We start from the raw sequence: 25,876 nt of genomic DNA, 5'->3' as shown, positions 1-25,876 counted from the left end.
TTTATTAATTAAGCATAACCCATTTAGAGAAGATAGGTTGATATGTCTTATTCCTGTCTTTTGTAAATAGTTCACTTTTTAGTACTTGTTTAACAAATATTATTTCCTAAAAACCGAAATAAAAGAAGTACAAAAAGCAATGTTCAAAAAACGAAGTACAGAAAGCAATAATATTGTAATGATAAAATGTAGCAACCATCCAAATTAAAAAGCTGTGAATCGAGAAATGAACCGTATCTGATTCGAAGAAACGCTAGTGTAATCGAGTCTTCTTCCTCTTCCTTCTACGGCCTTTATATAGTAACGTCCAATATATTGTACTAACATATTTTTCACTCTGTGAAACCATCCATAATGTCTATTGCTCGTAAACTTTCTTGTTACTCCCCTTTCATCAATCATCAATTTGTTACTACAAGACTGCTCTCAAGTTCACTCTCCGTGCCTACTCATGTAGCACGTCCTTCTCAATCCCATTTTCAAAGTCTAAATAATCGTATTCATGCTTCAAATGACAATAACAATCTAATTGTTTATGAGGAACATGCCACACAAGTATTGATATCTGCAGAGAGGGGACCACCTCGTTGGTTTTGTCCTCTGGACTTCGGCTCCTCACGCTTACCAAACTCTCCTCTTCTACTCTACTTACCAGGTATTCATGAACAGTTTTTCTATATTCAACTACACATCTTTATGTTAAACGAATTACATACGCGTAATTTTCTGATACGTGCATGTATTTTCAGGGATTGGTGGATCCGGGCTTGGGCTTTCTTTGCATCATCGTAGACTTGGAGAGTAAGTGTTACTTATCGTCCAATCTAAGGGATAGATAACATATACTAGTAGTTCATTTCTAGTGTTCATGTTGCATTCTTAACACGGTTAATCCATTACTAATTTCTTTATCTCAATACACACACACACACACATATATGATATTACTGACGGAATGTGATTTAACTAACAACTCTTAAAATCTGTGTCAATTCTTTCCCAAACAACTGTAGGATGTTTGATATTTGGTGCCTGCATATACCTGCTACAGATCGGACACCATTTCCAGGTTTTTTCTTAGACTTTTTTGTTCTTTTACATACAGCTATATTACTTTTATTACCTGTTTTATGGTATCTGGTTCATAAATTGTTCTTGTTGTTTTTCTACTCATGGTTCTTGCCATTTTTCTAGATTTGGGAAGACTTGTTTCTTATATTTCATTTTTTAACTGGTCTATTGGCTCATTAGAACTCGTTAAGCTGGTCTCACGCACTGTTCAGTCTGAGAATTCCCAATCACCCGAGAGGCCAATATATCTTGTGGGGCACTCTTTTGGAGCTTGCCTTGCACTATCCACCGCGGCATGCAATCCTAACATTGATATTCTCTTAGTTTTGGCCAACTCAGGTGAGAAATTTCTGTTTCAAGAATTGGTTTAATCAACTATTTACATACACTGTCTCCTTTGCAGCTACATCTTACGATGGATCACAGATGCGTCCAGTAATACAAGCGTTAGAAGCCATGTCAAAGGAACTTGATGTCGCCCTTGGTTATGTTCTGAATCTGATGTCAGGTGGCTTTGAATTCTGAATTTTGTGTTTATTTTCTAATTCTTTTATTATATACATGATTGTTTCAACTACTGCTCACATACCTAACTTTATAGGCATGGCTTCAATGTGGATAGCAGAAATCACAAAGGCTATGGTATCATTGTCGTCTGATCTTCCTGTAAGCTTCACATATTGAATACTCAATAGCTGTATATAGTCGATCACAGGCAGAAATCAGAATTTTGGCTCTCTCCTTTGTACATATTAACTTAAAGATTGGTCTATCCAATATCACTAATAAATCTTTGAATAGCTTGTCTTGGATGTGTTCATATATTTGTTGAAAGAAACTTTTCTTTGTTCTAATGATTCTAAACTTAAAAACATTATCGAATAAATAGTTCTGCACAGTGATCACAGACTGATGGTTGAAGTTGCAGGGCCTAACTGAAATACTTGAGGTGGAGACGCTTGTATGGAAACTGAAGCTGCTTGATTCAGCCTGTTCATACACCAATTCACGCCTTCACAATGTCACGGCTCAGACACTAATCCTCTCCAGGTTTGCTATCTTTAACATTTTAGGGTTCTTTCGATAGATACTTATATTAAACAGAATTGTAAGAACTCTGAAAAAATAAAAAATGTGTTCTGCTAAAATCAACTTTAAAATTCTGCTAAAACAAATCTACAAAATACAAGAAATTTTAGATGCTTTCTGTTTCTGTCAACTTGTGGTTGTCACTACATAGGAAACTTCTTGTGGGCTACCAATTTATGTAGCACATATCTACAGTGGCAGAGATCAGTTGTTACCAAGTCGAAAGGAAGGTGAAAGACTTCATCGTTTACTACCACGATCTGATATTCGTACATTTAACGACAGTGGTCACATGCTCTTTATGGTAGGGACTCTTTTTTGTATAAACATTTAGTGCTACAAACGTGGGGCTTTTGTGTAGTCAATTCTGGTAGGGAGTAAAAGTAAGTAAGTAACTGCTCAGTGCCGCCTTCCGCGGGTTTTGAGCCCCAATACCTCAACGGTGTATGGGGGAGGTTAAGATGTAGGCAGACCTTACTTCTACCTAAGTAGAGAGGCTGCTTCCAGTTTCTACCTAAATGGTAGAAAAGGCCCTCCAACCTTTGCATGGGATGAAGATCGAACCCATGACCTCTGTATCCAAAGGCAAGGGTGTTTACCACTGATCCAGCCATGCTGCTTTTAAGTTCATAGGACTCTTGTGTAGTCATTTTGGCACATTTATTAATCTTTGGAGGACAATATAATGTGGGGCTTCTTTTATATTGCCTAAATGTTAAAGTTATTTACAGTAATATCTAATGTACCAGGATCAAGATCATGACTTGGTTACCATTCTAAAAGCCACCTGTTTCTACCGCCGTACAAAGAAGCTTGATTACGTGCTAGATCACTTGCCGCCATCTCCTCACGATTTTGAAAAGGCTAAAGCCCCGTTTATATTTAGGTACCTCAGCTTAGCTCAACCACATCCGCAGTTGTGTTATATGTTTGTTTTAACAGATGTATATTTATAACTTCCAGATTTGTAGAGGAAGCTTTTTCTCCTGTAATGCTGTCAACTTTAGATAATGGAAAGGTTGTTAGGGGGCTCTCAGGGATCCCTTCAGAGGGTCCAGTTTTACTTGTTGGCTACCACATGATGATGGGAATCGAATTGGGTCCTCTAACTTTTCGTATCTTTTCCGAGAGAGGGATCCTCGTGCGAGGGGTGGCTCATCCAATGATGTTTAATATATCGAAAGAAGGAATATTGTCTGATATATCACAATATGATACTCATAGAATTATGGGAGCAGTTCCTGTTTCACCAACAAACCTTTTTAAACTCTTCAAACTCAAGTCACATATTCTTCTGTATCCAGGCGGTTTGCGTGAATCTCTTCACAGAAAGGTGACTAATGTTAAATTTTTTATGCTACTTTGAAACACATTTTTCAATGTTGTTACGTCGATACTTTTACGTGTTCAGGGTGAAGAGTACAAATTATTCTGGCCAGAGCACTCTGAATTTGTCAGGATGGCAGCTAGATTTGGAGCCAAAATCATACCATTTGGTGTCGTTGGAGAAGACGATGCTGGTGAAGTATGGGTTTATCTTATTTTTCTTCAATATTTCTATTTCAAAACAATCTTATATGTACTAATGACAAACTACATTTCCCCTTTTGTGGTTGCATATGTTGTTTATTAAAATTTTATAAGAATGATACAAGTGCTATCTCAACAATTTCCTTTGAAAAACACGGGTTGGCTTCATAAGTTTGAAGCACATACTATATTGATCCCGCATTTTTTATGGTAACGTTAACATAACTGATGAATGTTGTTTATTCAGCTAGTTTTTGATTATGAGGACCAAATGAAAATTCCATTTCTCAGAAGATTCATACAAGAGCTAACCGATGAGGCAATACAGCTAAGGTATCATAGATTACCTACTAATACCTATTACGATTGGTATGGTGTTGGATTGAATTCTTCTGCATTGTGATAACAGGAGGAACGCCGAAGGAGATATAGCAAACCAACATATACACTTGCCACTAATGTGTCCCAAACTTCCTGGGCGGTTCTATTATCTGTTTGGAAAGCCAATTGAGACACAGGGTATGTTTCTGAACTGAAATGTAGACACTTTGTATTTGTTTGTGCAAATGAAAGGATCGATAGTGGTTTTGCAACTGCAGGGAGACAGAAGGAGCTAATGAAAGCGGAAAATGCACATGAACTGTATTTAGAGGTGAAGTCGGAGGTGGAGAGTTGCCTTCGTTATTTGAAAGAAAAAAGAGAGCACGATCCTTATCGAAGTATACTATCTCGATTTGTTTACCAGCTCAGCCATGGCCATGAAAGTGAAATTCCAACATTTAAGTTGTACTAAGTAAAAGTATAGAATTACAAATTAAGTTGTACTGTAAAACAGTTAGTTCGAGTTCTATAAGTACTAATAAAAAGTAAAACTATAAAAGTTTTTTCATATAGCAAGTAGTTAACATTCACAATGGCCACATACTTACATATGTAATCCTGTCAAGTGAATTTCTGTTTGTATTCTATTCTACTTTATATGTTAAAGTGATAAACTGCAAGCGACTTGTCACATAGTTAGTACTGTTTGTATTATATTCTACTTTATATGTTAAGGTCCATATATAAGTGATCGATGAGTAAAAGTACAAAATTAGAGAAATGTGTTCCAGATTGAAACTTGAAAGGAAAAAAGAATACATGATTTAAAGTAAAAAAGTAAAGTACCATTAGAAAAAAAAGCTATAAAACATCTAGGAGTAATTTGAAAAGATTATAAAAGTTCTGGATTAAAATTAAAACTTGATAAAAACTTGAGAACTGAAATCAAACATGTGTTGCATTGCATCCACAAGTGTATCCAATACAATAACATCATTTTGGTTATATTCAATGACTACTTTGTAAAATGTACTTGTACACTGAAATTTTGCAATTAATCTCATGTTACTTGGGTACTTACTAATGTTTAAATGAGTGATTTGGTTAATTGATAAGACCAAATAACGAGATATGTATGTAAAGTTATTTTGAGAACTCTTTTTTTGTGAGAATCTTTGAGAACTTTTCAAATCAAGTCCAACCGATGATTATTTTTTACATGAAAATTGTTTTTTGATTGTTTTCTGAATAACTTATGTGTAATTTGAAGTTTATAATTGTGTGGAGCATAGATTATCATCCGTTATACAATTATGTGGAGATTTGGATTCTTGATCACATATGCACGAATATTGCTATGATCACATGTATGCAAGTCGATCACATGTAATCATAGCAATATTCGTGCACATGTGATCAAGAATCCAAATCTCCACATAATTGTATAACGGATGATAATCCATGTCTCCACACAATTATAAACTTCAAAATCACACATAATTTATTCAGAAAACAATCAAAAAATAATTTTCATGTAAAGAATAATCATCGATTGGGCTTGATTTGAAAAGGTCTCAAAAGTTTTCGCAAAAAAAAGTTCTCAAAATAACATTTCACTATATATATATATATATCGGTTCAACATTTTCTTAAACAATAAATATAAATGAAAATAGTAAGTTTTTGTATTTGAACATCAAATTACATGAAAAAGGCCTTTCGACATGATGCCGAAAGCAAGAAACATCAAACATTACATCAAGTAAATGGGATTGATATGTCATCAATACTAGACTAAGTTATAATTTCTATGATTATTTAAAGTATCTCTTAATTTCGTCTTTCACGAGTTTTGAGTCTCAATAGCGTCTCAGAGGAGGTTGAGATATAAACAGTCTTACATCGATCTATCAAAGGTAGAGAGACTGCTTTTAAGTTCTACCAGAAGTAAAAAAAAAACCCTCCAGCCTGAGCATGAAAATTGAACACATGACCTCTATCTTTATAAGCATGACCTCCGTCCAAATACGATTACTTTCTACTATGATTATTGATTTAAAAAAAAAAGTGTACAATTAGAATTGTCAATATCTTCTTTTTTTTGTTCGGCGACAATTTTTTGTGGTGGTTGATCAAGGTAAACATTTGGAGATGTAAAATGGGAGAAAGATGATAATTTACATAGCCCTCTTATGGGTAATTCTTTTAATTCTAAAGTTGTCTTCTTCAATAAGCTTTTATTGAATGACACTTAAAAATCCAAATTATTTATTTATAGTTTGGTTAATATACATTAAAAAATCAACAACAACAAGGAAAAGAAGCTATAATATAATAATAATATTTCTTTTATTCTTTACGCTAAAAAAATCGCAATTTTGTCCATGTTGTATCTCTTTAATTAATTTTATTTATTTTTCGTTTGAACAAAAACTAAAGAAATATACATATACGGAAATTGATGTGAAAAAATAGTGCAAGCTAGGCACAACTCAAAGGAGGAAAACTGATTGGTGGATGGCATAGACAGACGTCACATGTGCAGAATTGTGGTGTCTACTTGTCGCTTATATTCTCAACATTTGTTTTGTACAATGATCTTTCTTTTTCTTTTCTTACAAATGTATCTAGTCATTATTAATTTGAAATAAATTTAATCCTTTTTCAAATTTTTATCCTCATTTCAGCAAGGTACTATTAACTCTGCAAAATATAAAGAGTACATCATAAACAAAAGCAATTCAAATTTGGAGTATTACCCTTTTTCTAAAACTTAACTGTCACAAATACATATATATGTACAACATCTTATCATACCCTTTGTGCCTAAAATTTATTTTATATGTACATATTGATAAAAATGTAAAATCTAACTTGAAACAAAATAAAAAAAATTAATTAATTAATACTCACTGTTTACAATATATAGAATAATCTACCCTAGTACATACAAGATTAATCTTATAAGGATAAATCCATTTTTATCCACCTTTAAAAAAAATTCCCTTTTTACCAAAATAAAGTACACAAGATTGAAAATGTGATTATAACATCTAATTAATCTGATATCTGGTAACACTAAAAAGAAATTTGATAATTCAATGATTCATTACTTTACCATTATTAATATTGTTGAGATGAAGTTAACGACGGTAATAATCAGAAAAATGAGAGATGAATATCAAATAGATATAGGAAACAACATATAATAAGAAACATAAAAACCACTTTTTCTCATTAAATAAACTAACAATTAATCACCTTAATTAGTAATTTCCTCCAATATCATATCAATCTAAATATCTAATTGATTTAATAATCCGAGAGAGAAACAACAAAGAAACAAACCCATCATTTTCATATCTCTAACAACTCCTTAATTTTCAATTCTTTTTTCTAAATAATTAAAAATCGAACCGTACGGACGTAACGTTAGACCTCAAAGCTAGCTATTTAGCTAATGATTTCGATTAATTAAAGTGTTAATAGTACTGATGATGATGATGATAATCGAAATGATTACAATCGGAGAGTAAGGTCGAGATCGGTGTCTTCGGTGGGCGGTGGTGCGGCGGCGCCGTCGTCAAAGAAGTAGTAAGGAGTAATATCTCCGGCGAGGTCATCATCATCATCAACATCAACATCAAATGGCTGGTCAAACCAGGTGGTGGGGCAAGTTGGGGAGGTGGGTGTGTAGTACTTAGTACAGCAAGTACACGGCGGCGGCGGCGGCGGCGGTGGTGGTGATGGGGATGATGGATAGTAATAGCTGTCGGAAACGGTGGTGGTGGTGGGTGTGTAGTTGTTTGTAGCACAACAAGTAGGACCACATTGTGGTGGCGGTGGTGGTGAGAGGTGGTGGTGGTGGTGGTGGTTGGAGTCAGAGGTGGCGGTCGGAGTAAGTGGTTGTGGTGGTGGAGGTGAGAGAAGGTGGTAATTTTGGTAGTAGTTGTGGTGGTGGTCGGAATCAATGGTGGTGGTGGAAGAACGGCGAGCGGCGGCTCTTTCACGTTTGTGAGCGTTTTGATGACCGCCGAGAGCTTGAGAGGTGTAGAATTTTCTAGGACAGTAAAGACATGAGAAAAGACGGCCGAGTTGTGGTGGTTGTTTTCCGGTGACGACGGCGGCGGCATCTGGGTGGTGAGAATAATGATGATGATAAGGGTGGTCGGAATGTGAATTTGGGTGAGAGTAAGAGATAGAATGAGATTGAAGTTTCATGAAATCAAACAACGAAGTTTCATCCGCCATTAATTAATATATAATTGATCAAGAAATTAAGTTAAAAGAAACAGATCGAGAGAATGTGAATGTGATGGAATCAAATGTGGATGGATGGATGTGTGAGAGGGGTTTATATATAGACATATCCACACACACACACATATGTATAGATATAGGAATGCATACATGCAATGGTGGTGTTGTGTTATTTGTCTTTATCTGCATATGCACTTCTCAATGATGATTGGTTCTGTTACATATTTTGCCACCACCACCACTTACTATTTTTTTTTTTTTCTTTTAATTAATAATGTTAGTTTTACGTTTATTTATTGTTTGTTTGTTTGTAACTTTGTATTATTGGTGAAATATCATGGAACATCAACAACCATATATCGACAAGTTTGTGAATTTTAATGACAAAAACCGTAAAATCTTTATACTCCGGCCAATATTTCAAACAAATCACAAATAAAACTAAAACTATATATTATCAAGTACAAAAACGGGAGACAGATTTCCCAGGAATCAATTAAGCTTCGCCGACAAACAACGTTATCTGTTAATTCAAACCTTTTACTCATGATATCATATTTTATTATTGTCATAAAATTAAAATATAATTTGATGCACGGGTTAATGTATGGTTGCTAAATCAGTCTTTGTTTATAGGAGATGTCCCATTATTTTATATTATATTTTGATTATTGTATGATAGCTTATAGAAGGAATTCCAAACTCATTGATTAACTAAATTTGGTGCTTGGAAGTCACCGAGTCTTTGCTTATGATATGTCATTGTATGTCGAGAACTACATTATATTAGTAAACTATACGATAAATTAAAATATACAAAATGTCACTATGTAATAACTCTATCTATTTTAGGTAATTAATCTTTAATTCCTCACATTATTTGATTAACAAAATATCGAAAATTCAGTCATAAGAACAATTCATTAGTTGCTTGTTTATATTGTTGTCGATTACAATACCAAATAACATAATAAAACCAATGGCGGACTATAAAGCATTGGTAATCTAGGCTACGGCTACGTACCGGTAAGCTAAATTTTTGTAGTATAATTTTTCTTTAAAAACTGATGTATTTTTTATTAGAGTTACGGGTCAAATAAATATGTGATACTTGTCAAAATAACTTATTTTAAACGTTCGAAAGATTTTCTCATCATTATAACTTATAAAATGTATTTTTGCAAATAAATATTGAAAGATTACGATCAAAGATATTGTCAAAACCTGTTAAAAGCCGCCAAAAATAGACAAAATCCTTAAAAATGATAAAATAATATACACATCTAGACAGCATCATTACTTTACAGCTAGTGTAAAAAGTTGTCCTACGGGTCATATTCTACTTGGTTTCGTATTTTGTCAAAACAAACATGTACATTTGATAAGCCAACCTTTTTTTTTTCTTCTTAAGTTCAACTCGTTTCAAATCCTTATAATCCCTAGTATTGACTTTGCGCTAACTAAGAAGAATACAAGTTGAAATGTAATTGTTGTTTTTGTTGAAAACGTTAGAAGACTATTCTTATGAGCAGGCCGGAAATTTTATTGGCAACAGAACGACATGAAGTGATTCATCATCCTCAAATACGAGTCAATCTTTAGTTAGGGACGGTTTATAGATCAGATTGCCACCACAAATTGAATGAGAAGTGTGTACATGTGAATAATCGAGATCTTGCAAACAACAACCCTCCTTCCCGAAGCATTGATAACCCTTGTAAGTACTAATTTTTGAATGAATGTTGTTGATATCAGTTATGCATGTTTTATATATACTACAATACACTTTAGACTAATTTACTTTTATTTATGTACATTTTATGTCAAAACATTTTGATCTTGGTTTCGCTTCCTAGCTTATTGCATGTTGTGGAAGTGTTTTGCAAGTTAATCATTCGGATTTGGGCTTTTGGAGCTAAATAAGAGCTAAAATGGTACCCAAGTGAAATGGAGTTGATCATCAAATGGACTAAGGCAAGTTCGAGTCATACAATGAAGGAAAAAGGTTGCAAGAAATTAAGAAAATACCAAATGCATCGGACTTAAGAAACAATAATAGCCAACTTTACCAAAAAAAAAAAAAAAAAATTAATGGCCTTATACGTTGTTGCACTTGAAAATTTCCCAGTATCATACTCGATCTAATCGAGTGCACCACTTTACTTAAAGAGCCTAGCACACTACAACTTCAAGTTCAACTCTGGTTGACCATTGACTCATCCTTTGTCCAAGTGATGTGTACTTAAACAGACTTAGTTAAAATCTAGTAATTGGCAAGGTCATTACTCTTTACCAATCAATTAGCTGATGACTTTTGTTTAGTTGACTTGTTGGTTATATGTAAATATCAAAAATAGTAGTTGTGATCATGGAAAAGTTTTTGGATATTTGATTTGCACGAGTTCATTAATAATTAAAAAATAAAAAAAAAAAAATTGAAGAAACGCAAAAAGGTAAGGTTTTTAACTAACCCCCAGTTTCGACAAGTAAATGTCCCTTCTATTATTTATTAGCCAATCAAATTCATGTTTCACTTTCATTTTATAAATTTTTCTAATATGTTTTTACTAAACGCATAATAAAAAGCACTAAGCAAACATAAATTTTGAGAAATATGAATATGCATAATCGAGTATACAAAGTTAGACACCAGAGAGAGGGATATGTACGTTAAGAAGAGAAAAGTTAGATAACTATACATTGTTAGAATCTTTGAATATATGAATACTACTACATACAATGTACGGTAGCTATATATATTGTATCATAAAGAAATTCGTATATACCTCATACATGATTCATGAGTATGAAATAAATTATGGTTAAAGTTTATCGATAATGAAAGCTAAATTATAATAAACAGCAATGATACATATGATGTATGTTTAGTTAGAATTGGGATTTACTTTAAAATTTTAGAACCACATCAAAATCAATTCTATGCATAGTAGATGATGGCATATAGTCTTGTGATTTTGGATTGTAAACTCAAATTTTTAAAGTCTTCATGTTAATAATTTATTATACCTATAATTAATATATGTAATAGGAGTTGAAGATTTGAGAAAGAAAAATAAATAATTTATTAATGATAAAACGATCAATCAAATAAATTAGGTTATAATGTCTTTTGTATTAATAAGCCTAGAGTTAGAGTTTAATTATAAGTATAATAAGGAAATTGAATTTATATACAACTAAAAAGCTAATTTAACAAAATAAGTAAATTAAAAGGATACATGCTGATAAAAGATTACGCCACGTGCCGTTAAACAAATATGTCAATCATGGTTTAGTTATTGTAGATAAACGATCAAATAGTACTCATACCTTAGAAGAAAATAAAGGAATTGAGAAGCCTAAGGGCGTGTTTGGTTACAGAAAACACCCCTTATTTTCAATTTTTTGTTTTTCAAGAAAACAAATCATAGTTTTCTAAGAATTTTTTTTAGAAAAAAAACAATGTTTTTCACTTTTCAATAGAATACTTGAAAACATGTTTTTCTTGTTTTCCATTTTCCATTTCCTCCCTTCCCGTCCTGTCACATATGAAATATGTTTTCTAGTTTTCTAATTAGAACACGTTTTTAAATCTTTTATATGTTTTTCAAGAAAATAAAAACCCCTTTCATTTTCTAGAAAATTAGAAATAAAAAACTAAAAAACATTTTCTACAACCAAACGGACCCTAAAGGATTACATGATGAGTAATTTACGTGCTATGTTTTTTGCTAGCGGAGTCCATAAAGTTAATGTACATTTCGATAGATACATATAATTTCTACTCTAACTAGCTTATAACCCGCGTAATGTACATGATGAGTAATGTACGTTTCGTATATTTTTTTTCCATTAAACAACTTTTAATATCTAAAACTTATTAACATCTAAATAGATATTTACATACTTTTGAACAACAATTATAATACTAAATTAATTGTTAATAAAAAATGTTAACAAAACATGTTTTCAACCATAAAACTAAATTATATATATGAAATATTAAAGAGATAATTTTATTAGCACTGAATTGTAACTCTGCCTCTATTTTTATCAAGGGTACCAAAGCTGTTATTTACAAATATTTTCAAAAATCTTTGTATTACATGGTTTTTTGATGTGATTGATTAAATACATGAATTAGTAGTGTCGTTGAAATAAAACATTATTAATAGAAATAAAATGTAATTGAAATTTCTCGTAACAATATAATATTTTTAATGTTTTATTATAATTAAATACTAAAAAAGTAACATAAATAAATAAATCATACAACTAAGATTTTTTACCAAAAGGTAATTAGTGAAGTAAATGGTGCATTTTATCAACAAATAAATAGAAATATAGTAAATTTATCAAAAGTTTTATCAAAACATATATAAATATCATATTCAATTTATCAACCCATTTTAAATTGAAATTTTGTCAAAAACTCAATTATATGACATGAGAAATACAAATGTACAATATATAAAACTTTGTGTGCATGAAAATATAATATATATATATATATATATAAATGATTTTTTTATAAGTTATAAAATTAAAGAATATGAAGTACCATTATTATAAGAGAAAATAGCGTGAGTACCCAATTTATTATAAAAATGAATCAATTTAACCAATTTTTTTCAGACTTTCACAAAATACCCAACAAAATCACAATAAAAATAAAAATCGCATAGAGATTTTTAAAAATCCCATAAAGATTTTAAAAATCTAATAGAGATGTTGTAAAATCGCTATGAGATTTTGACTTTTTCTAATTTTTATTTTTTTTTGAAATTTTGACTTTCACATTACGTTTTTTGACTTTTTTTGATATTCAAAAAACACAATGCAAAAATCAAAATCTAAATAAAAAGTCAAAATTAAAAAAAAAGTCAAAATCTCATAGAGATTTTCAAAATCTTTATACGATTTTACAAAATCTTTATGCGATTTTCCAAAATCTCTATGCGATTTTAAAAATCTCTATGCGATATTGCGATTTTCACATTTTATTGCGATTTTGTTGGATAATTTGTGAAAATCCAAAAAAAGTTGGCTAATTTGGTATATTTTTTAAAAAAATTGGGTACTCATACCCTAAACTCTTATTATAAAGTTATTGAGTGATATTTGATGAGGCTATTTACTAGGCTAAAATAAATAAAAGTAAATTGTAATAGGTAAATTATGAGGACTAAAAATATCATTGACCAATTCTTAGGTCAATTAATTTCATCAAGGAAATCTAATGGTAGAAAAAGGTAAAATGTAATCAATTGGCCATATTTTTTAAAATTTCAATTAAAGGTTTTGTTTTAATATATATTAAAGATTATACACGTATGATATGACCCGGTCCAAACCAGTTCAAACCGACCCGACAAATAGAGTAATAGACCGGGTCACGAGTTTGATTTTCTTGCTCTGTTGGGTTTCAGGTTGGGTCGGGTTGTGACAAGTGAAGGACAAAATATCTTAAACCTGGGAACCAAACCGAACTCGTCTGAACCCAACCCGCCTAAAAAGGTAACTGGCTGGGTCACGGGTCTGATTTTACTGTTTTGCAAGGTACAGGTTTGCTCGTGTTGGGCTAGGTATTGACCCGTGCCCATGCCTAACGTAATCCATATTGGTATTTAGTTATGAATTTCATATGAAGCATAAATTTTTACTATATGTTAAATGAAAACATATTATAATATTAGTTAATCAACTTAGGTTCAATACAAACATTTTAACTAAAGTTTTAGAAGCAAAAATAAATCTAATATATATATATATATATATATAGTTTTTATTATTGCTATATTATAACTCAGGTTTAGAGATACTAAATTAACCAAAATAATAGTTTATACATATAAATATTTATTGCATTAATAAAACATAAAAAGACATTTCATAATACTATATAAAAGAATTTTACTTTGTTTCTAATGAAAATATAAGTATTTAAAATAAATATCTAATAGTTTTTTTTTCTAAAAACATTACTAACAAAATATGAGCTCATAAGCAAAATAAAAGTCTTTTGAGAAAAAATACAATTAAATTTTACTAAAAATAGCTCAATAAGACAATTTTTTTTATTAGATATAAAGATTATATGAAATTTTATTGTATGGTCATTAGTAGCATAGTATAAAACTCTTAAGAGTCGAATCGATTTACACCAAAAACGAGTTGACTCGCTAAGTGACTCGTTTTTGTCCAGACTCTTACGAGTCACTGTGTGAACTTAATTGGACCGATTCACGAGTCGCAAAGTTATAATTATTGTAGTTTTGATATCATGGTTATATATTATATATTATATTTATTTTGCTACATTATTTTGTGTGTTATCAATATAGTTTTGATATATTTATTGTGAATTTGGAGATAAATTCTAAGTTTATAAATCAAAACTATTGAATATGTAATATTTTGATAAACTTATTAAGACAATGAACTTATATTTTGTTTTTAAAAACGTTACATATATATAATATTATTATATTATGTTAAATTTAAAAAGTATGTTTTAAAGTCGAGTCGAAAGTTATGAATCAACGAGTATGATTAGTAGTACGTCTTTGGTCTTTCTTTAGAATTTTATACAGTAGTTATTTTTTACTATATTAAGATTTGATTGGGAAAAAGTTGGGATAAAAGTTCCGGAAGTAAAATGAAATGAATAAAGTGGGGTAGAGACGGGCGTGGTCCGGTCCGGTGGGGTATAGAGAAAGAAGGCGGCACATAAAATATATCTGCAGGAGTGAGGGAGGATTTGATATGGCATTATGGCAGGCATGGTGATGGTGGCAACGCACGTACATAACACACACACATGGGCCATGGCTTTTCTACACGTATTTTCACATGCACCATATAACCACCACTCCCACAAATCACCATTTTATTTCTCCTTTATATTTTCATATATGCATCAAAAAGTCCATGTACATGTTCGTACCATTAGCATGTATGGTGTGAACACCCATTTAATTAAGTGGTGTTGTGTGGGTGTGTGATATACGTTAATAATACATATTAGAAATATCATGAGCATGACTTTTTCAATTTGTTTTTTAACCGCATATTATTTTATTTTTAATTTTACATTACATGAATGTTGAAAGTTTGGAATGAAAATTATTCCTTTCGAAAAAACATTCTATTAATTCACCCTTATAAATATAAGAAATTAGACTCGAACCTAAGTGAATCTTTCCAAAATCAAGTTATTGCATTCAAATATCATTGAGGAATATAATTGAAAGGACTCAACCCAAATGAAATTGTAATTATTGAAAACCAAAACTTTATACTTTATACTTAGAAAAATACGGCTATTTTTCGTGAAAAAATCAAAATATTTCAAATCAAGAAAAGACAGTTGAAAAGTTCTTAAAATGATGTAAATATGCTACTATGCAAGTTTCAGGACCTGAAAAATTCAAACAAAAGCTCGAGAAAAATCAAGGTTCGAGACCAGTGGAGCACGGCCTTTGCAAAATGCAAGAGCCGTGCTCTCAGACATAAAGGTCGTGCTCTCAGACATAAAGGTCGTGCTCTCAAACACAGAGGTTGTGCTCTGTGCTGTACACCAAAAACATTACTTTTAACGTTTTTCAACATTTCGACTCAATTCTAAACTTTTTATAACCTTTCACTGATACAATCAAGAAATAATCCAATTAATAAATCTTTCAAAAGCTTTCGATTATTCAAGAATGAGTTTATGAATCAAATTGGGTGGCTTACCCATGATGACTTCAACCAAGAAAATAACCAAATATATTTGGATACAAAAAGCATATAACCAATTGAAATTTTGCAGAAAATGTACATGACCAAACTTTAGCAACAACATCTTAAATATACTAAGAGATATTAGTCCAAAGGAGTCACTATGGGTTTTAGCCACAAACATATTTACCGCAATTAGCTAACTTTTCCAACTTTCATAATCAACTTTAATCTTCAAAGCACAATCTAGTTTCCAACTTCCGGGGCAACCTATAAAAAAATGGTAAACAACTAAAAGAATAAGCTAAAGCTTAGTGAATACCATTGCATACGCTTATACACACGAAGGAGGGCAAAACACACACAAAGGACTATCACATGTAGCCAATGGTATCGTCATACCATCACTTGCATACTCACCTTTGCGCTAACAACACATACATGGATCCATATATGCTAAACAATAATCTCATGGGATTCTTAGGCCCCAAAGGTTCCTAGGCCTTATCTCAATACAATCTTGGGATTTTTAGGCCTCGTCTCATTACAACTGTGGGATTCTTAGGTCCCGGCCTCAAATTAGGCCCTATCGCCGAATCGATTACCACACAAGGAATCCACCATCATATGGTAATTGACCCGACGTACATATAATCATATGCAAGAGTACTCACCTCCTTCTAGACAACCAAATCCATGATGACCGCAAGAACACAAATTATAAGCTTTCAATCTAGCAAATCGAATTCAAAACACATATAAGGTCATCCATCATGTCCAAGGCTATCTAACCATAGCCAAACACAAATAAATCACTAGCAATCTTAACTCATTCATATTCTCATCATGCTCTTGAACTGGCCTCTTTTAAAATCTTAATTTACTTTCACAACATCATGCCATAACTCATTTTAATACGAAAATCACTATTTCATTATTTCATCAATATGACCATACACATTTTACTCAAAAATCATTATTTCCATCTTCTCATAATAACTTCTATATGGTCATGCTACATTATTTTACTCAAAACCATCATTTTTCATATTTTGACTATAAAGTCACTAACAACACTTTCTTATCAAATATCCATATTCAAATTCATTAACAAAATAATCATTTCTAAAGGAAATGGAGAACAACAACATTAAATAGTTCTTAATTAACCATAACCTTAGGGCTTAATCAAATTACCATTTTCATCAAAATCCCCAAATTAGATGGGTTGCGAGAACCCTAAATTAAAATAAAGCAATTAACTCATTTTTAACGAAAACCCCAATTTAATTTATCACAAGAACTCTAAAATCAAATAATGAAATAACTAAAAAAAAATCATACATTTAAAAGAGTGAATAGTATAAACTTGGAATCACAATTTATTCTTGCTCTCATTCTTGAATTGGAAACTCACCACAAGCACATACCTCAATTCACCCAATTTAGTTATTAGAATACTTAGATATTATTATTATTATCATAAAATTTACTAATAGTTTGAGGGATTAATTCTTCTAATAATGCATGAGCTCTTGAGTTGTGGAGGAAGAAATGAGGTGATGAAGAAAATAAAGAAGAAAGTTGGTGTAGTGGTGGAATTGTGATTCAACAAAGAAGGAAGTGGTTGGCACTCCTATGAGATGCCACGCCTCTTACAAATTTTAATGGGTATAATACCCGCTATCCATTAAAGTTTCAACTAAATTAACCCCATATCTGAAAATAAAATACTAGGAAATTGTTTTAAAGTCAAAACTATAATAAAGGTTAATTTTTATTCGCTTAAAAAAATTTAGGATGTTATAATAATAAACAAATAAAAACATTTATCGGTAATTCACTTAGGTGAGTTGGCCACCTGTGTGCATAAACGCTCAAGACCCACTAGGGAAGACTTAAGTGTCACATGTTCGAATCTTTGTCTTGGGTCTTGGACAGCATAGTCACCGACAGTCAAGATTGTAGGGTTCCTAGACTAGATAGAAATTTTCTTCAGGGAATTAAAGGGTTTCCGGTCACTTACTTTTTCTATTTTTGAAATTCTTAATTAACGTAATTAAGTAGTAGGGGTTAATACTCTCATTTGGGTGAAATAGACGAAATTTAAGTTTTTAATTTTCAGTTAATCATCTCCATCTAAAGCATTAACCATAATCAAACCAATGATTGATTATCTCAGTTTGATGAGCAAGTTAATCGTTAGCTATAATAAAATTGAAAAACTCAACTTTTCTGAATTTAGTGAACACCAAATCCAAATATAAAAAATAATTGTCCAATCCATCTAGCTACAAGATGATATTCACCCTTTATTTCTAGTTCGATTTTGTGTAACACCCACCAGTGGCAGAAACGTGAGATGCAACTGAAGCGAGCTTGCAAATGGATATTATACAAACAAACTATATGATGACTAATTAACACAACAAGTTGTCAGACACGTACAAAAAGACAACATACAAATCCCAAAAAAGGGGGAGCAAACCGAGGCATCGTGCCCGAGTTTAAAGATCTAGAATGCAATAAAAAGAGGTCCATCTATAGGCATCAACTCCTAGCTTGCAAGTGATTTCTCTTATACCTGGAAAAATACTCAAAAACGTCAACACTAGGTTGGTGAATTCGTAGGATCACATAACATATTCATATGTTCAACGATTTATAACAAAGATTCACAATATACATACATTTTTTGGATATGTAAATAATAACATTCATAATTTGATCATATCATGATCCCAAATTCATAATCCAAACATAACACGATCATATATCCTTGAATTTATCATAACATGATCATATAACCTCGATTCAATCATAAAAAGAACATATAACCTTGATTCGATCATAAAACGAACATATAACCTCGATTTGATCATAAAACAAATGTATAACTTTGATTCATTAAAAAAACAATCATATAACGAACTTGTAACCTTGGTTCAATAACCAAACGATCATATAACGAACTTGTAACCTTGGTTCAATAACTAAACGATCATATAACGAACTTTTAACCTTGAGTCAATAACCAAACGATCATATAACGAACTTGTAACCTTGATTCAATAAATAAACGATAGTATAACGAACATGTTCACATTTAAAAATGAGTACACTTTCCAATCAACTAAATCACCAAACGGACCTAAGTTTCCGATATGCCCTTTAGGTATTGGTAGGGTTTATGTATAGGTGATACCATCGATTTTCCCTCCACCCGACTAACACCCATTAAGCATACCGAAACCTACCTATCTTTAATCATATACATATAGCATATATCATATTTCACATCAGATGATCATTCTAGTATAGGCTACAACAATCTTATATGTTCAACTACATCCACATCTTTATCAATCACGTTACATGTCTACCTATGACATGTTCTGACACAAAAACGTATGCACGTAAAATTAACATAAGCTAAATCTACGGCATAACACATAAACACATAACGAGTATCTTTCCACCCCAAAGCATAAAACATATAATAGGGGCTACAAAACTCACATGGCGCGCGCAATACAATCCCAATATTTGAAAGGAAGTAGTACCGATGTCCACGAGAGCCGAAACCTATCATACATGTATCACATTAACCCTAAAGCATCTCAAGAGGTGAAACCTATCATACACGTATCACATTAATCCTAAAGCATCTCAAGAGGTATGGTTTCATAGTTATTGACCTAATATTACCATAAATTCTTTATTATATCCATTTTATAAAGTTTTGATCCAATCAAGATGGAATCGTTACGTTTTGTTTCACAATAACTAGTCAGGACTTGACCACTGTTGCTTCACCTAAATTTTGATTTGTACAAATTATGTTTTGGACTCAAATGTCTATACCGTTGGAAATTAGACTCATTTACGCTTCTGTGGCCGCTTAAATCGTCAAAAATAAACTTACGGTTTAAAAGTATGGACGTTTGAAAATGACCTAGCTACAGTGTCTTACGGCACGAGAGCAGGATATCACGGTGCGAGAATTACTTCTGAAAACAATATTTTGACTTTTCTCAGGGTTCGCAACGCGATGGATGCCTCTCAAAGCGCGAGAGGCATCAGGAAACACTAAAAACGACATTTTGACCTCAAATCGACCAACCAAACCTCAAAATTAAAGCCCCAAATTTTAACACAACATTTTTCTAGTGAAACCAAGCATAAATATCAACTCTAAACCAAAACCATCTTCCAAAATCATAAAACCCTCTTTCAAAACCTAGTTTTAACTTATATTGTTCAAGAACACCAAAAGTTGACCAAGTCTTGTAAGTAGCTAGTAATCCAAGACTTATAAGAACATAAACTAGCAATTTAAATATGAAAAACACTTATAGGATATTAATATTAATGAACATAATAATATGAAAGATATTTATAAATTTTGATGAGTTTCTTTCTTATAACTAAAAATATAGTTATGTAAATTATCATTATAGGATATTAATATTAATGAACATAATAATATATAATATATAAAATAAAAAGGGTTAAAAGTTAATGCCAACAAATATATATAACGAATAAGAATATAAAAATATGGTGTGTTATGAAATTAAAGATATATAGATAATACGCAGTGTGTTGTATATGGTCTACCAAAAATATATTTAATAAAATAATTTACAACATCTAAGATTGGATAAATAAATAAAAAGGCATAAGATAAAATCATATAAAAATCATACAAATTTAGAAGTATTAAAAATTAAAAATTATAAAGGTACTCAAAATGTTTAGTAAAACTTTAAAACATCTATTTATCAATAATCTGAAAAAAGGTTGTGTATCTCTTAAGAGGAATGCTAGAATGACTCATATTTTATAAACTTTTTTTTACTAACATACGTGGAAACTGATGTGGAATTTTCCAGGTCATTTATTATTTCTCAAATAAAACTAACCTAGGTTAGATAACCCTACACTAATTTTCCCTCCCTCATTCTATCATATCACGCTATGCAGTTTCCTTCTGATCATAACCTCTTCGTAACACAACCTTCTCCGGAACAAAACCTACCTATGAGCAGGGATCAATCTCCAATTATTTTATATAAACCACCCCTTTTCCCTTAAACTTTCTATATTTGAAAAACAAAAAATATCCTTCTCATTTATTCACTAATTTAAACATCTCCATCTAATATACCTATAGTACCCTTAATGTAATAATTTAAGGTATAGACCCCCACACTTAAAATAAGTACAATACCACTTTTAACATCAATTACTTTTACATTCATCGTCATCGTCGTCCTCATCACCGTCCCTATTGCCGCCTCTGCCACAATCTCCACCATCACTACACTACCGTCGGTATATTGTGCGAGCATCTAGTTACAAAGATTAATTGGTAACTTATCAACTATATCTACTAAAAATTAACATATAAAATTTTGGATAATATTAAAGGTACATGTAGACGTAAAACTTTGATATCATCTAATTGTAAAAAGTTCATAATTTGATACGAGCAATTTATTAGTTGTGTTATTTATATAACATGAATTGCTTAAGTATTTAATATTTAATATTTAGTAATTTAGTATATAGTAATTTAGGGAAGAAATTTAAAAAAGATAGATGATGCAAACAAAGTAATTCAAGGGCTAAAATTCAAACTTGCTTCTCGGGTTATTAATTTTTTAAAATTGAATTTAGGTGGTTGTTTTATTATTATTGGGAGATTGGTCCAAAGTAACATTATCACCATAAACAAACAAGATTAATAGGGAGAATGACGATGACACTTTATTCTGTCAGAACATGTCAAACATATACTGTATTACTTACCACATGATCAACTCCTTTTTTTTTTTTTTACTTTCCATCCTCTTTCCCATCTCTAATCACTAACTCAACATGTTACAATAGCTACATTGGTAAGTTTAGTAGTTTTTATGTTTTTCTTAGTTTAGATTCAAATATAATAATTTTGAATAACAAAATTTTTGCCAATCTGTAGATTATAACTAGTGTTATAACAACTTTAGGCAACAGTTAGAAGTTTTAAAAAAAAAAGTCTCGTAGACTAGGAATAACATATGAACCTTAATTAAATTATACTAGCATTTTACCTGCACAATGCGGCTGTAGTGGTGGTAGCGGCAGTGTGGTGTTGGCGGCGGTGTGGTGGTAGCGGCGGTGGTTGGTAGTGGTAGTGGTGGTGACATGACGGGTGGCGGCGGTGTGGTTATTATTGTAAAAATAATTAATGTAAAACGGGTAATATAGTTATTTTAGGAGTTACGTTAATGGGTCTATGTTGTAAATTATTCATTAAAAGTGTTATAGGTATTTTAAGTGAAGATTAATGAATAAAAGAGAGAATTAATTAATGCATTAAGGGTAAAATGATTATTTTGCATAGGAACATTTTTATGAGGGAATGTTGAAAAGTGTTGAGAGAGAGTATGATAACTTTTATAAAATAGTAAAGATAAACTATTAGAAAAACAACAAATATTATTTTAATAAACATAGCAAAAACCAAAATGCGTGTGTCCCTAATTTACGTCTTAATCATCTGACCAGAATGAAATAGGTGGTGAAAAAGAACGGTCAAATCGAGATATATCCAACGACAATGGTCACTAGTATATTCTCGATCCCTTCACGCCGGTACAAGTCTTGACGGGCGGTATTCATCACCAGTATCTCTTCCGCTGCATTTTGTACGTCCTTATAATTTATAAATATAGATTTTTTAAGTTGATGAGAAATTGGCTTCCATAAAAATAATAATATAAGAACATATCAAGATTATTATAATTAGACTAAAAAGAAAAAGTGAGTTTGTATCGGGAGATCGAGAATGTTGATAAGAAATGTGATATGCATGGAGCTAGTGACATTAAGCAAAGTTGATGTGGAGGTGTAGACTATGAAGTGTTGTTACTAGCTACTAAATAGGCTTTTATTTATTATCAAGTCAGTTTGATGAAAATTCGGGACTTTGTTTCCCCAAATGAGATCACTCGTATTAGTCGGGAACTGAACCATCAACTACTAGTTGTAACTTACGCATTTGTTTCTTGTCGAACATAAAACATATTATGTTAAACTTAATTCACAACTCTTTTCTTTCTCTTTCGAGTAAAGTTTTAACTAGGGTAAACGACAATTTTCGTCCTTATGGTGATTCGAAATTTCATATATATTTACTTCAGGAATAAAGTAAAGTAAAGTAAAGTAACTCTCAATGCCGTCTTCCACGGGTTTTGGGTCCCAATACCGTCTTCGACGGTGTATGGAGAGGTTGATATGTAGACAGCCTTACCTCTACCAAAGGTAAAGAGACTGCTTCCAGGTTCTACCATAGGTAGAAAAAGACCTCCAGCCTTGCTGGGCATGAGGATCGAACCAATGACCTCTGTTTCTAGAGACATGAGCTCTAACCACTGATCCAACTCAGTTGGTTTTTAATTAAGTAATGCTTCCAGGTTTTACTTCAGGAATGAAAAACAATAAATGATATTTTCGAACTACCACAACAACGAAATTTGTAATTTGTCCTTTTAATTAAGTAACTCTCATTTTGCTGAAGTATATTTACAACTAAACGAGAGAGTATGTGTGAGAGAGAGTGTCCAACCCCCCCCCCCACCCCCCCCAAGTTTCACACCCCCACCCCATGATGATTTCCACCGGCGACAACATACATCGGAAAAGTATGAAGACTGGGAACAGGTCAAGCACAGGAAAAGAGAAAATCGCAGCAACATCACCACTTTCTTTGTTTACAACCTCCCCCTTTCCCTCACCGACGCAAAGCTAAAGCAACTCTTTCAGGACCATGGTTTTCTTGTTGATGCATACATCGCAAAGAAGAGAGATAAGTACAACAACCCCTTTGGTTTCATTAGATTTCGATACGTCGAAAACCCCTCATACTTCCTTTCCACACTTCAGAATGTAAAGAGTAATGGCATGGTTCTTGGTGTTTTCATGTCAAAATATGATAAACGCGGCTTTCCAGTTCAAACAAAAAGCACCAGACACCAACATCAAAATTTTAAGCCCCCTCCATACAAAACCCCAAGAAGCACCACACATCCCCAAACAACCAACACCCATCATTCTCAGAACCACCACACCAATTTCTCATACCGTGACACCCTCATGAATCGCACCTATAACATTCCCGCTCCTATATCAATCACCCTACCCAGTAGTGAACCAAAAACATCATTCGTTTGGCCAAAGACCTCCATCATTGCTACCGTTAAAAACTTCTCCACCCTCAAAAACCTGAACTCTATTTTATCGGAAACAAACTTCAACACCAATGTCACCATCTCGTATATAGGAGGACTCACCATTCTTCTAATCTTTAATACCTCTCAGCTGGCAGAAACTTTTCTCTCCTCTAAACTGAGCTTCTTGAATGAATAGTTCTCTAATTTTGAACTTTGGGATGGCCAAACTCATGACTATGGCAGGATTGTCGCTACAAAAATCTATGGTGTCCCTCTTCGTCTCCGCGATCCTGATACCTTTGACAAAATCGCTGCATCACTCAGCCTGGGACGTATAGTCCAACACTCATCAGCCACTACTAAAGATGGTAACCTCTCCGTTGGTAAGGTTATCATGCTCATTCCCTCCTACCTGAAAATTGATCATCAGGTTTCTGTCAAATGGAAAAAAACGTCGTTTATTGCCAGAATCGTTGAAGATTACGACGATTGGATGATTCCGCCTTTTTTGGATATTCCGGCGAACATTGAAGTTAACAGCGAAACCTCCTCGGGAAACCCAAACGCCCCCTTGCACGATTCAGTTTCCCATAACGGTAATCAAAAAGATGCCTTTACTTCTGACACCAATATTGATGACACTATTAAACATTCCCATATTCCCACTGCAAATAATTATGCCTTTTTTGAAAACCCAATTATGTTTACACAAAAAACACATGGGCCCCAACCCTCCCCACCTTTCTCACGCCCTCCTCCACCTTCACCCCACACAATCTTTGTCAACCAATCAAAAACCACCAATACCAAAATTACACCATACAGCTCTAGAAAACGTCAACGCCAATTCTCTCCAACTTCCCCTGAAACTTCATGCATGCATGATGATCCAAAATCACCTTCTCTCACCTTTTCTTTTAAGAACCAAAACCAAAACCTCTCTGTCTATACTGCGCCCCCAAACATCCCTCAAATTCCCACACTTTCTTTTCGAAAAAACCCTTCACCAATCCCCTTTCAATCTTTAGTGAACGATAATTCTATCGACCCTCCTCCTCCACCACCCCTTCAAAATCCGTCAACACATCTCGTAAAAAACCCTCAAACACCCATTAAAATCCCTCCCACCTCCACCTCACCACACCTTCCATCCACCAATTCCAATTCGAAAACCTTGATTCCCCTCGTCACCACCAGCTTGATCCTAATACCCCAAACACCATAGCCAAAGAAGTGGAGGTCACAAAAGTCATTGGAGATTGCGTTGGAGTTGACCTGGATGGATTTGAAGACTTAGTTGAAGAAGAAATCCTCCAGAACCGTGAACAAAACCCTTCTCAATGAATTTTATGACTCTTAATATCCGTGGAATAAAAGGCCCTGGCAAACAGAGTTGGATTAAACAACTCAAAACTGATCATAGGATAAATTTCATGTGTATCCAAGAGACTCACTGGCCCGATCAGCATAGCTTTAATTCTTCTCATATTTGGGGCAATACGGGCTTCCAGTTAGTTTTAGTGCCATCATCCGGCATTGAAGGACGTTCTGGTGGACTTTTGAGCATCTGGGATCCTGCCCACTTCACTTCAACCAATTGTATCAAAACCACCATTTACATCATTACCTCTGAGCATATTAACGGTACCCCCACACCTTGTAAT

At 32.6% G+C, this 25,876-nt stretch overlaps 1 protein-coding gene across 1 annotated transcript; it reads left to right on the top strand.

Moving 5' to 3' along the window:
* Window positions 1–354: 354 nt before the first annotated feature.
* LOC122587646 (acyltransferase-like protein At3g26840, chloroplastic) lies at window positions 355–25,556 on the top strand. The gene is made up of 16 exons (XM_043759817.1): window positions 355–655; window positions 750–801; window positions 1,014–1,069; window positions 1,252–1,410; window positions 1,475–1,572; window positions 1,657–1,737; window positions 2,000–2,121; window positions 2,356–2,464; window positions 2,910–3,046; window positions 3,124–3,493; window positions 3,572–3,685; window positions 3,938–4,023; window positions 4,100–4,209; window positions 4,290–4,476; window positions 24,456–25,302; window positions 25,410–25,556. The coding sequence occupies exons 1-16, from the start codon at window positions 355–357 to the stop codon at window positions 25,554–25,556; spliced, it is 2,976 nt and encodes a 991-aa protein (XP_043615752.1).
* The last annotated feature ends 320 nt before the right edge of the window (window positions 25,557–25,876 follow it).

Source organism: Erigeron canadensis, chromosome 2 (assembly GCF_010389155.1).
Source record: "Erigeron canadensis isolate Cc75 chromosome 2, C_canadensis_v1, whole genome shotgun sequence".
NCBI lineage: Eukaryota > Viridiplantae > Streptophyta > Magnoliopsida > Asterales > Asteraceae > Erigeron > Erigeron canadensis.
The sequence above is the reverse complement of the archived record's forward strand: the minus strand, read 5'-3'. Positions and strand labels throughout refer to the sequence as shown.